Source organism: Chenopodium album, chromosome 1 (assembly GCF_948465745.1).
Source record: "Chenopodium album chromosome 1, dcCheAlbu1.1, whole genome shotgun sequence".
Classification (NCBI taxonomy): domain Eukaryota; kingdom Viridiplantae; phylum Streptophyta; class Magnoliopsida; order Caryophyllales; family Amaranthaceae; genus Chenopodium; species Chenopodium album.
The window spans coordinates 79,911,298-79,924,217 of NC_137834.1; the positions used below are offsets into that span (position 1 = coordinate 79,911,298).

Below are 12,920 nucleotides of genomic sequence, written 5' to 3' on the forward strand. Positions count from 1 at the left end.
TGTTTTTTTCCTTCCTGCAAATTTGATCTCGGGTTCCGTGCTCCGTGTTCATTTCTAGTTTTGTTCTCCAGCTATTGTTTTCATCTTTTTAGTATGATCAATATTGTCTAATATCTGATACTTATATATCAATACCTGACTATTATAATCTAATTTCTAATACATTTAATCTAATACCTGATAAATATAATCTAATTTCTGACCATTACAATCTAAAATCTGATAATTATAATCTAATATCTGACTATTATAATCTAATTTCTGACAATTAAAACCCGAAAAAAACAATTTTTTTTTATAATCAGAAATAAGATTTTGTTAGTCAGGAATAAGTTAATTTTTGTCAGGAATTAGATATTTTTAGTCATGAATAAAAATTATTTTAGTCAGGAATAAGTTAACTTTCGTCAGGAATTAGATATTTTTCTGTTTCATAATCGGACTCACGTGAGTCCGTTCTACACAATACTTTTACAATCATTAAAGTCTGTAAAAGCATACTATGCGGATAGTGTCCAAAAAGAAGAAACTATTAGTTTTTAGACATTTGAACAAAACATAACACATTCATTTTTTTAACAGACGATATATTAATTAATTATAATGTTTTACAACCCAAGAAGCTAAGAGCTTAGAGCAAGTTTAGCCCCAAGAGACTTAGATGTGACATAATTTTTTGTGGTCCCCATTGAAAATGATGTCATCTAATTCTTGTTAAGACTCACTAAGACTTACACAAATTTATCACTTTAAATATTTGACATATTATATGTAAAAGAAAAAAAAAAGGATAGTAAAAATAAAAGTGAAGTGGGTCCCAATCTCGATCAAGTCTTAAGTTGAGTCTTGAAATTTCAAGAGTCAACTTGAGACTTGCTTGAGATTTTTGAAGAAAAATGGAAAAAGTCTTAAGTATAAATCTTAAGACTCAAAATGATGATGTCACCCCAAGTCTTAAGACTTGAGACTAAATTTGCTCTATTAGCAACACAAAGCCTCAAACCGTTAACAAAATCTGAGGCTGATACATAGCATGAAGAGAATGATCCCCTATATAACAGAAAAACAGTGATCAAATCTTCAGCACAACAACAAGTACCCCTCCACAAAGCATTAAAAGACTGAAAACTAATAAAACATAACAGTCATGTATGAGAGGAGTGATGTAACTGATTTAAAAGTGTGCCCTATTTGTTCATTTAATATTTTGGAAAAATCGAAAATAAAGATATCAAAAATTGGAGAAATAAAAAAGTTTTGGACTTAACAACTTTGTCAATCTTCTTAAAAAACTAATCCATGGAAGTTAACTAAATAAATGGATCCTCAATTGTTAAATTTTTCACCGTTTGAGTACACTATTACTCCCGAAAGAACGACCCATTTGGGTTGATTACGCGGGTATTAAGAAAGTTAAATAAAAAGAAGTAAAAGTATATTGAAAAGATAAATTTACATGGGGTTTGTAAAAAAATAGAGATAGAAAGTGATAAAATTACATGGAAAATCATATTTTTTTTATGGGGAAGCTAATTTTGCACAAATATTGTTGCAAATTGGTTGGTGTTTTAATGCAAATGGGTCATTCTTTTTGGGACTAAAATTAGGCTAAATGGGTCGTTCTTTCAGGGACGGAGGTAGCATTTTCTTTCACCTTTTGGGTACTCAAATACATTTTCCGGCCAAAAAATAAATTCCCAAAAAGAATTGAATATCTTGGGTTAACAATAGAGTACCTTGGGTCAAAATTTTCTCAGCCTATGGTTCAGATTGAAGCATGTTTGTATTAAGATGTTCCTTAATAATTTTCTCATAAATTGCATCTGACTCCTTAAAGGTCTCAAGCTTAGAAGATTGTCCACTTACTCTTTCACTCAAACCCCCCAAAAGGAAGAAGATCACTAAAGAAAAAGCCACCGTAACCTAGTCTTTTTCTTCCGGCCGATAATGGTCTCTTACATTATTTATTTATTTTTATTTTTATTTATTTTTTATTTTTTTTAATGCAAATGAGGGTCACACCCATTTATTAAAGAGAGAAAAATAGATCAAGCTACAAATCGTAGCCAAGCCACACCCACAACATCCGAAGATTAATTATTTCGATTAGAGGCGAATCTAAATAATTAACCCTCCGTTCAAAGATGACTCCCATGTTGGCGAGTCGATATGCTACTCTATTCCCCTCCCTAAAACAATGAAAAAAGCTACAACGATTATTAAAGGTTTTAATTACACTACGGCAAGAAGCAAGAATATGAACACATTCTCCTCCTTGAATTGCCTCGTTGCTAATAGCCTCCAAGCATGCATTATTGTCCATCTGAAGAATCAGCTTTGGGATGCCCAAAGTTTTTGCCATCTGCAGTCCTAATTCAGCAGCCAGTAACTCAGCCTTATATGCATTGCAGACCCCAAAGTTAGCAGTAAAGCTTCTAATGTACTCCCCCCCTGCAATTGCGTATGATGCCTCCTCCTCCTGCATAACCTGGAGATCCTTTTGCTGCCCCGTCAGTATTAAGGCAGTACCAGTCTAGAGGAGGTGCAATCCAACGCACCAGCATTTCCTTCTTAGGAGAATTGCTGTTACATGATGAGCTTGGACTATTGCTTCTTGTAAGAGCATTCCAAGTTGCATCTGTTTGAGCTCTAATAAACGTGCCTATATCTGTAGTAATATTGGCAGCTTCACCAAACTCATTGTTGTTTCTCCATCTCCAGCTCCACCATACAGTAATGGGCAAACAGGTTGGCCACTTCTCTGAGTGAATAAGTTCCTTCCCTTTTAAGTTCCCGACAAGCCAATTTTGTAAGTTACCTCTGAATAGAAGGGTAACTAGCAGCACTTCCTACACTTGCCCAAATGGTCTTTGCAGCTGGACAATCTCTAAGCAAGTGTAACAAAGTTTCATCAGAGTTTTGAGTACAACGTTTGCAACTTGGATCTTCTGTAAGATGTCTCAGCTTCTTGTTAGCATTACATAACACTCTATCATGGAATAAGAGCCACAAAAAAACTCTGATCCTTTGTTGGACAGGTGCTGTCCAAGCAAGACTCCATTTCGGATCAGTTGGGATTGAGTCTTCATCCTTCATGATGTGCATAGCATATTTGATAGAGAAGCCACTTGCCCTTGAACCTTTCCAGTATCTTATATCACCCATACTAGAGTCTTCAACAACCTTGTGGGCAGCAATTTGTTTCAGAGCATAATCAGGAAGGATATTTGCAAAAAGTTCCCATTTCCATCCCAACAAAACATCCCACAAATCTGCAATTATGGCTCCATCAATAGTACTAGGAATAGGAGCAATAGCCAAATCCCTAAGAGGTGCATCAGTTGCCCAACAATGATCCCAAAATAGCGTTGCTTGACCATTGCCAATTGCTACTGCTGACTCTTTCTTCAACCAAGTGGCATTATCAGTTATTCCTCTCCACACATTGGACATATTATGAGTGGGGAGAAACATATCTATGTCACATCTACCCTTACAATATTTATGCCGGAGAACACGTGACCAAAGAGCTGTTGGTTCCGTGATAATCCTCCAACCAAGCTTGGTCAAAAAATCCGAGTTTGATTGCCTAGCTGAGCGAACCCCCTTCCTCTCTAGGTAATTGAATAGTATCCCATGAGAGTAAGTGGATACAGCTTTTTTCTTCATCACCACCCCAAATGAATCTGCGAGTCTTTTTGTCAATGTTGTCACAGACTGTTCTCGGGATTTTTGCAGATTGCATCGAGTAATTGGCTATAGTTGAGATTGTTGACTTAGCCAATGTAATGTGACCTGCAAGAGATAGATATTTGGTCTTCCAACCAGACAATCATCAATCTATTTTTTCGCACAAGTGTGCATATGTTTGCTTGGTAACTCTACTGGTCAGAGTTGGCATACCCAAATAAAGCCCAAGATCCCGAGATTTTTGCAGACTCACAAAATCTGTCCAAACAATCTTTAACTACCCTTGCTTGTTCTGTTGTAGCTTCAGCAAACAAAATGGTCTCTTACATAAGTTCTTATAATGTGTGTGCCAACCTTGCCGATTGAATCACAACCATAGGCTTACTCATCAACGACTACTGTAAAATGATCCGATTGGAATGTAGATCTTGCCTAACTTGGAATAGTAGAAGTGAGGATTTTGGGATTCAAACTGGTGAAGGTTTCCAATCAAGGGAAGCCCTTTAGGTCCAAGAGGAGGGCAAAATCATCATTTTATTTTTTTAATATTTTTGGGAAGAATTGCAAGAAAGATGACAGACAAAACTGCTAGATGAAGGAACAAGATTACTATTTATAGTGAAATGTAACATGCTTTTAATATATATTGTCGATCATATATGCAATTTTCATCTATGTGATATAGTTTGATTGGTTATATATGATGTAATTGATTACAACAAAAAAAAAAAAACTTCAAACTTGTAGTATAGTTACTCGATTAACAAAACTCTAGTTTGGACAAATCAAACTGGGAGAATATTGATCTCCATGAATATAATGTTATTGTAGTTTGTCTATACAAATTAATTTTTATTTTTGTTTTAAAAAATATATATATATATATAAATTAATTTTTAATTGCCTTCAGTTAATGGTGGGTTAAAGGGTAGTTAGTTGGCCTAAAAATTGACTTAGATTACTCAAAGAGTGAAAAATAAAGTGAAAATTGAGGGCCTAAACTCAATCCATGGAAAAGTCGGCACATTAATATAAATCGTCCAGAATTTGACTTTGCACAGTTTACAGGTGGAAGTTATTCAAGTAGAATTATGAACATTTAGAAACTAATTCACACATATTATATCATTGATCTGTACATTTTAGAAAAACTAACCATCACATGTTTACTTTCCTGAAGATTGATCAGCCTGCTGTTTTGAAGGATGGAAAACATTATGCATCTTATGCAACAATTTTGACCGATGGTGTGGTTTTGGAAAGCAAGAAGGTTGGCCTGATTCATCGGATGAAGATGTATCCTTCTCCTTGGCCTTAGCTTTGGCCTTCCTCCTCTTGAGTTGGAAGAATTGCTGCATTATGTCGGCACATTCTTCTTGCAGTATCCCTCTTCGAATATCCATCTTTGGGTGGAAAGGGTGTACAGGAGCAGCTGGCTTCTCTGATTCTTCTGGGTGTTGTTCTGCTTCAACGCCATCCGGAAAAAGCCTACAATGCGTCCACAAAAATTAAATTTTTGGACAAGTTTCTGTACTTAATTTTACAAGTAATGTCTGCTTTAAGGAGTTCATATAGAACAAAGCAAGATACTATGATACGGGAGTATGAGAAATTTCAAGAACTGAGTTTTTTTTAATCTCTTCTTAAAATACAAAAGTTGGCAAAAAAAAAAATGTCTATTTTTTTATGAGGCTCAGTTGCTCAGGGTTTAAGGAACATGAGATCATGTCTTTTTTTTTTTTTTTAAAGTGAAGAAATGCTTGTATGAGAACAGATTCCGTTTTGCTTAAATCAAAGACTAAGGGCATGTTCTCATTGACTGAACTCAGCTGAACTGAGCTGAGCTGAAATGAATATTTTATAAGAGAAAGAAATTAGGAGCTGAACTGAACTGAACTGAGCTGAGCTGAACTGAATTGAATTTCAACGTAAGAGAACAGGCCCTAAAACAACCACAAGTTAAGGGCACCGAAAACACAGGTGGGATGAGGATGGAAGGTGCATCTCACCTGAAAAGTCAAAACTAAAAAGATACAAGAGGCGAAGAGGGTCATCTACTTGCAATTAGCTAGTCAGCTAACACCTAATAACATATACTTCGTATTAAGTTACAATGGTCACTAACATGCCGATGGAAGCATTTTGCTGATATAAATTGAAATAATAAACCAGTCATACTTGTAATCCTCATGGCTATGTTAAGAAACACCAAAAGTCAGTTTCACATAAAGTATTCCAAGTGAATGTCTAGTTTAAATTCAACTATACCTTATCCAGCTGCCATCAGCTCCAAGAAGCTTATTTGGAGCACCCCAAACAAGGGTACTGATTCTAGCTTGAAGAATGGCTCCAGCACACATGGGACATGGTTCCAGCGTTACATAGAGAGTGGTTTCCTGAAGAAGTAAAAAGGGAGATAATTTCAGGGAATACAAAATCAAAAGAGGTCCCAACAATCGTAAATGTTACACTTCGATTTTTTCATTGTTGAAATCAATTAGAGAAGATTGATAGGGCTGATAGTTATATACACATGACAAACATCATTATTTTTATAGTGCGGAGAAAAATAAAAAATTAACTGTGAAAAATAAATCACGGCATGAGGACAAAGTGTCCTCACAGCGAAACACTATTAAAAATTAACCACTTTCCAACTACCATATTGTAGAAAGTTCCAGCCACCTTGACCCATTAATAAAGATGCTAACAAAGTTGCTTTGGTTACAGGGAACAGTAATATCATGACAAGCATAATTAATGGTCTTTTTTTTCACCTTAAAAACGTTCGAAAGGATGAGGACGGATACATTACGATGAAAAAACATGAGGGTAAATGTGATAATGACAAGAAGAATGGCAATATTATCATATTTTACTATCATAGATAGGAATTCCTCTTACTATGTATTTAGAGCCTATAAATGGCCTGAACCCCAAGATTCATACTACATCCTCAAAAAATTAAATAAAATCTTAAAGTAAGCACAAAGATACCTTATATAACAAAAATTACATCATCGGCGATCAGGCCATGAGCAATCTCAAAAAATATAAGTTTCATTATAGCGTATCAACATAATTTACCCATTGTATACTTATTTTAGAAATGTCCGAGACATTCCACTTAAATTTGGTTATTCGTGCATTACAATTTACTGCACATAGTCATTGCCTTACAAATAAACATACAATAATGAAGTCCAAATTCAGGTTACATAGTTCTAGCAGTTGAAGTAGAGAAAAAAACTCAGGAAGACTTACAAAGCAGAAGCACAAACAATCAGAAGATTCACATAAGATACCCATGTGCATCCACCCCAGACAGATATCAGATACTTATGATAGATGAAAAATGGAAAAAGGAGGAGGGTGACAAAAACATGCATTAGCTAAAAAATTGATTAAGAAATCCCTGCACCACTTCATCAACTTGTTTTAAGACATGTTACAACATTAGACTACATATGTAAGTATATGCGAAGAATCTGGCCATCTATTTTAAGGGAATATTCTAACTTCCTAAGTATCTCATATTTTGAGCTTCAATCTGGACAATGGTGAATCTAGAGCAGATTATCCATCCCGAAACTTTACAAGCTACCCAAGCCAAACATCAGCAAACTGAAGGAACTTGTACAATGAATGCCCCAAAAGCTTATCCAGCCCCAAAGTCAGCATTTTTACACAATGTCTTACCTCAATTTTCCATCATGGGTAAAAAGAAATATATGCAAAATCAAAACTTTAAACAATATGAAGATAAATAATTAAAATGGACTTGAAAGGCCCATAGGTCCTCTCTTTGGCACATGTCACACAGACAGGGTCTACTACAAAGAAATCGCCGTTGAAATTTCTGCAGTAGAAAGAAATTTACCGAAAGCCGCCATGTCCGAAGGAAGTTCGAGGCCTCTCTTATGCAAAGCATTTCAGCATGGGCAGTAGAATCCCTCAATTCCTCTACCCTGAAACATGCACATTAATTAGATAATAAAGTTTAAAACAGAAACAGAGAAAACAGTCTTGAATCCTTATTCTGGGAATCATGAATATACTTACAGGTTGTACCCACGAGCAATGATTTTTCCATTTTGCACCAGTACTGCACCAACTGGAACTTCCCAAGCATCAGCAGCTTTCATTGCTTCTGAAAGCGCTTCCCTCATAAAAATTTCATCAACTTTCCGTTGCTCACGTTCACGTCTATAAGCATCTTCCCATTCATCATACCTTTGCAAAACTACCTTGCTGCGTTGAAGCTTCTTTCTTTTTAGTTCATCAGTTCCCTCAGAAGCAATAACATCAGTCCCCTCAGTAGCAATAACATCAATCTCGCTTGAAGGACTAATGGGTGCCTCATTATTCTCAGGTTCATCAATATCTTCAAAAGCATTTGATCTTCTCAACTGGCTGACAGATGATTTAGATAGATCCATAGAAGGGCTGGATAGTGACATAAGTCGGGGAACATTCAAGTTGATATTTTCACTAACAAAGGCATCTCCTAATAGTGAACTGCTCTGTACTACACTAGAAGAGGATGAGGCACCTGCATCAACTTTGCTCAATTTGTCATCCATGTTCACTACTATATCCTTCTTACTCTGACTCCTAGAGGTCTCCATCAATAATTGATCAGAAGTAGCCTCTTGCAGCAAGCCTAGCTGCTCTGCTTTAATGTCATCGTCATCTGCCTCATTTCCAGAGAACCATGATTCGCCACCAGCAGATCCACTAGGTGAAGTCTTTCCTTCACCAGGAGACTTCTGTTTTTCTGAATGTGAACCCCATCGAAGTCTACATACATTCGCAACAGTGCTCCACAAAGACTTTCCTGTCCTAACAACAGCAACACTTCCAGAAGCTGGACTCTCTAATGATTCCATTTCTGAGGCTTCATGAACAAAGTGATCCTTCACATCCCACATCTGATCTGAGGATCCCTTGGTTTCAGAATCTGCAGATGAACGCTTTGAATCTAGCTTCTTTGCCTTTTTCTTCTTAGGATTAGGACTAGCAACCTGAGATGGACGCTCTGAACCTTGCTTCTGTAAGTCTGTCTTAATAAGATCCGATTCATTTGATCCTTTCAGCATATACTTTTTATCTTGAAGCTTTAAATCTAGTTTTTCTAATTTGTTTTCAGTGCTAGTGTCAGAACTTGATGCTCCAAGTCTCATCTTCTCAGCAAATTCCCCAACAATCTGAGTTGATGTTTCCTGCATACGTGCAGCTGAAATTAGCGCATCCCTATGATTATACTCCTCACCAGACATGCTCTTGCTACCATAGACTTCACCATAGGATGATGAAGTTCTTGATTGAGGATGTTTAAGTGAACTACCAGAACCAGCTTCCTCGGTCTTTCCCATATCATTTCTCAGAGAGCTGCTTGATGCTTCTTGAAACTGGGAGCTGCTTACAGATTGGTATGGTGGAGATGTCATCGCTAGCTTTCCACTTTTAGCTTCTTCCCCGCTAAATTGTTGAACAGCTGTCTGAGAAATTAGAGGTACTGAGGGTTGGCTTATAGTAGCTTCTCCAGAAAATTGTCCAGTGGCAGGGCCCTGCACCTCAGATCTAAGTGTAGATTGAACAATTGTTTCATCAATCCGCTTGTGTTTCTCTACTAATTCTTCTACTGAGTTCACCTTTGATTTTAAATAAGTTTGCTCATTATATACTCTCCTATCAGAGCAAGACTGACTATTGACCTCTAAATCAGAAGAATGAATTCCTGAATCCCCTCTCTCAGCATGAGGCACTATACTGGATTTAGGATTCTTAGTCACTTTACCATCTAATTCCTGACGCAACCTTTTCACTTCCTCAGCTGCAACAAGTGAGGCTGTCTTTTCCTCCAAAAGCTTCATTCGAATTTCTGATTGCTGCTGTGACTTCAAGGTATCTTGAGAATAACTAGCATCAGTATCCATGATACCACTGTAATGTTGGAGCTTTCTCCCTGCATCCACTAGACTAGTTCCCAAACAAATATCATCATGCTGCTTATTCTCCTCCTTATGGGAAGTTTGAAGTGAAATCGAACTCTTTTCCTCCTTCCTACGTCTACTCTCAGACTGGTTCTCTGTAGTAGTTTTTGACTTTTCCATCAAATTGCGTATCTGTGCTTCTGATTGTTGTGTTTCCCTTAAACTGCTTTCAGCATGTATAGCATCAGTAAAAATTATATCATGATAATGTTGGGATTTTCTCTGTGCGCTGGTTTGTCCAGTCACCACATGAATTTGGTCATGTTGCTTACTCTTTTCCTCAACTGAACTTTGGTGAGAACTTAAACTCATATCGTGCTTCCTTTGTCTGTTTTCACGCAAACTTTCTGCACTTGTGGTCAATTTAGCACTCACCCCAGTCGGCCCAGCATGCCCTTGGAAGTCTGATTGTGTCATTCTTTTGTCCATGTTTCTACCAGATGTTTTGCAATACTCACATCCTGTATCTTGAACTGAACCAACCATCTTCAAATCATCTTCCTGGCCAGATCTTCTCCATGTAGTAGAACTTGATCCAACATTTTCTCTATTTTTTTGAGTCAAATATTCATGGTGACTGCTAGATTTAGAGTGTCTACTAGATCGATTGTTGTTTTGATTATGGGAATTTGACTGCCCAAAAGATTTTACATCGGACGTAGACTGTTCTTCTTGATAATTCAAATGCTTTTTCGAACTTGAGGCAATCATAGAACTGCTTTGTTGAGCCTGGGATAGATTAGACTGCTCGAAATATCTAGAATCAGTTTCTTCGGAATCTGCAGTAAGCTTCTTCTCTGATTTCTTTCTCCAATCCCGCTGAATAGAGCCACCAACTTTGAAATCATCACGTTTACTACTTCGCAATTCCTGATCTTTCTCATCTCTATACCTCTCCCAGTCTTGCTTGGTAGCTTCACTAATTACAACGCCCCCACTTTTCCTAGAATCCTTCTTCTGGCTGGTCAACAACTCTCCGACAAACTGATCTTGCTCTATCTCAACTTCCAAATCACTCCCAAAGTCCCCTGAATCTGAAAGAGAATAATAGGATGAACTAGATTCTCTTCTCCTCAACCTTCCATCCTCATTTATAGAGCTACTCTCCCTTTCTTCATCCCTCTTATTACCCTCAAACCTAGCCTGAACCCTACCCCCCGACTCCAGTCTATAATTCTTCCAATCACCCTCCCTATACACAGAATCCACATTTGGCTTTCTATCCTTTAACCTCTCATTTACAACATTCGGCTGTCTATCCTTTAACTTCTCAATCACAACATTCGGCTTTCTATCCTTAAACCTCTCAATATTCGGCTTACTCACAGCTTTCCCTTCCCGAGGAGAGCTCCTTTTTTTCTCCCTAACAACCCCACATTCCTCAACAACCTCCTCACTCAACAAACTAAGCATAGCCTCAACATCTCCAAGTGCATTACTTCTAAAATCGCGCTTAGGCATACCTATCCTACCCCTAATCTTATCAACATCAATACCCCTCTTCTCTTTAACACAACATTCCTCATTACAACTTTTCCTACCAAGCCCAACCACTCTCTCCTGCTTAACACACCTAGATTCCAAGCAACAACATCGCCCCACATCGTAAATCGAAGACCGACAACAATACCGATCACTAGAACCCAATATAAACCTCCTAGAAGGAGGGCATTGAATCAAGGTGGACTGCCTTAACCCATATAATATGCTAGGGTTTGTGGGTACAACTAATTTACAAGAATTAACAGGAAATGAACAACAACAAGAACAACAAATTGATGGGCATTTTTCAATTGAACAAAAAGAGTAATCATTAAAAGCAGAATAAGTTCTTAGTGATATAATTGAGCTACTACTGTACGTTGTATACATCATAAAAAGCAATTCTTGAAGCTGAAATAAAAAGAGGAGAGAGAAAGGGAGATGGGAATTTCTTACCTTGAGAGGAGAGAGAAAGGAAGGAAGTGTTTTAATGGAGGATTTGAGATGGAATTCATGTGGGTGTGTCGAAGAGATGAGATTTTCAAGGTTAGAGACGATGATGATGATGACGATGATTTCACTGCATTTTACTTTTTGATGTTGATTAAATGTTTTTTTATTTTTATTTTTTAAACGGGCACTTGGCACTAAACGGACAAAATAATTCCATGGTTCAGCGATTTGGTATACAATTAGCAAAGCAGTTGGGATACATGAACCTTGAGCTCGAATGTGATGCCTCCAATGTGGTGAGCAACATAAACAACGAGGATACTCCACTCTCATGCTCCTTTATGAAGACATCTATACTAATCTATTAAACGGCATTTATAAAAATATTCATGTGCTACGTAGATCCTTGTATAATACGCCACGTCACTTCACAAATACTTCATAATGCCACATCACCTACCCAACCACTTATTTCAAAGGTGGCTTATGAACCATCTTAGCCCATTATCAAGAGTGTTATAAACATTACAAAAGATTATACATAAGTGTAAATCACATGATTTAATTATTTTTTTATAAAAAAAATCAATAAATCAATAATATCGATTTCATATTTCAAAATCTTACAAAAAATGTCTCAATTGCACGAATATAAAAGTAGCAATTCGGGGCAACGCCCGGACTACTCACTAGTTAGGAAGTTAAAAGTTGACTATTCTTCTTTTAAGTGTAGTTATGTCGGTAGATCGGGTAATACTTTAGCACACCTTGTGGCTAGATATATTGTTAATGAAACAATGTATGTTTGGTTTGATAATTTCCCCCAAAGTTTTTTAACTTTGGCGGAAATTGACTTGATTTAATAAATTGCCCGACTAATCGAGTTGGAAAGCAAAAAATCTATGATTATAAGCACAATAAACTCTCATTTTTGAAAGGTTAAAAATAGTGTAAAAGCTTTATTAATTCCCTCTTTCATTTTAAAGTAATTTGTTTGATGTCTAGAACTTATGTTAGATAATAACATGTACAATAAAAATTAGGAAAAATTGTCAAAAATAATACAAATTTTGAGCGGTCCGCCAAAAACAAGTCAAACTTTTGGTTATTTCTAAATAATACAAACTTTAGGGATTGTCCGCTTTAAACAAGTAATTTGACTTGCAACCTGAATGACCGGTTAATTTTTTTTTTTTTTTTTTAAAAAGGGAAATTCTACATGGTGGCCCTCAACTTCCGTAATTTCTATTTGGTGGAAAAATAAAATCAACTTAGTCTCTAGTGGACCCCAACTTTTGT

The 12,920-nt window shown here is 36.7% G+C and overlaps 1 protein-coding gene across 1 annotated transcript; it reads right to left on the reverse strand.

The window, feature by feature from the left end:
• Window positions 1-4,700: 4,700 nt before the first annotated feature.
• On the reverse strand, window positions 4,701-11,898 carry LOC145558285 (uncharacterized). Its single transcript, XM_081619480.1, has 4 exons — window positions 7,753-11,898; window positions 7,571-7,658; window positions 5,959-6,086; window positions 4,701-5,178 (listed from the first exon to the last, which is right to left on the reverse strand). Exons 1-4 carry the CDS (start codon window positions 11,559-11,561, stop codon window positions 4,857-4,859), a joined length of 4,347 nt encoding a protein of 1,448 aa, XP_081475606.1. The 5' UTR covers window positions 11,562-11,898; the 3' UTR covers window positions 4,701-4,856.
• Window positions 11,899-12,920: the final 1,022 nt, after the last annotated feature.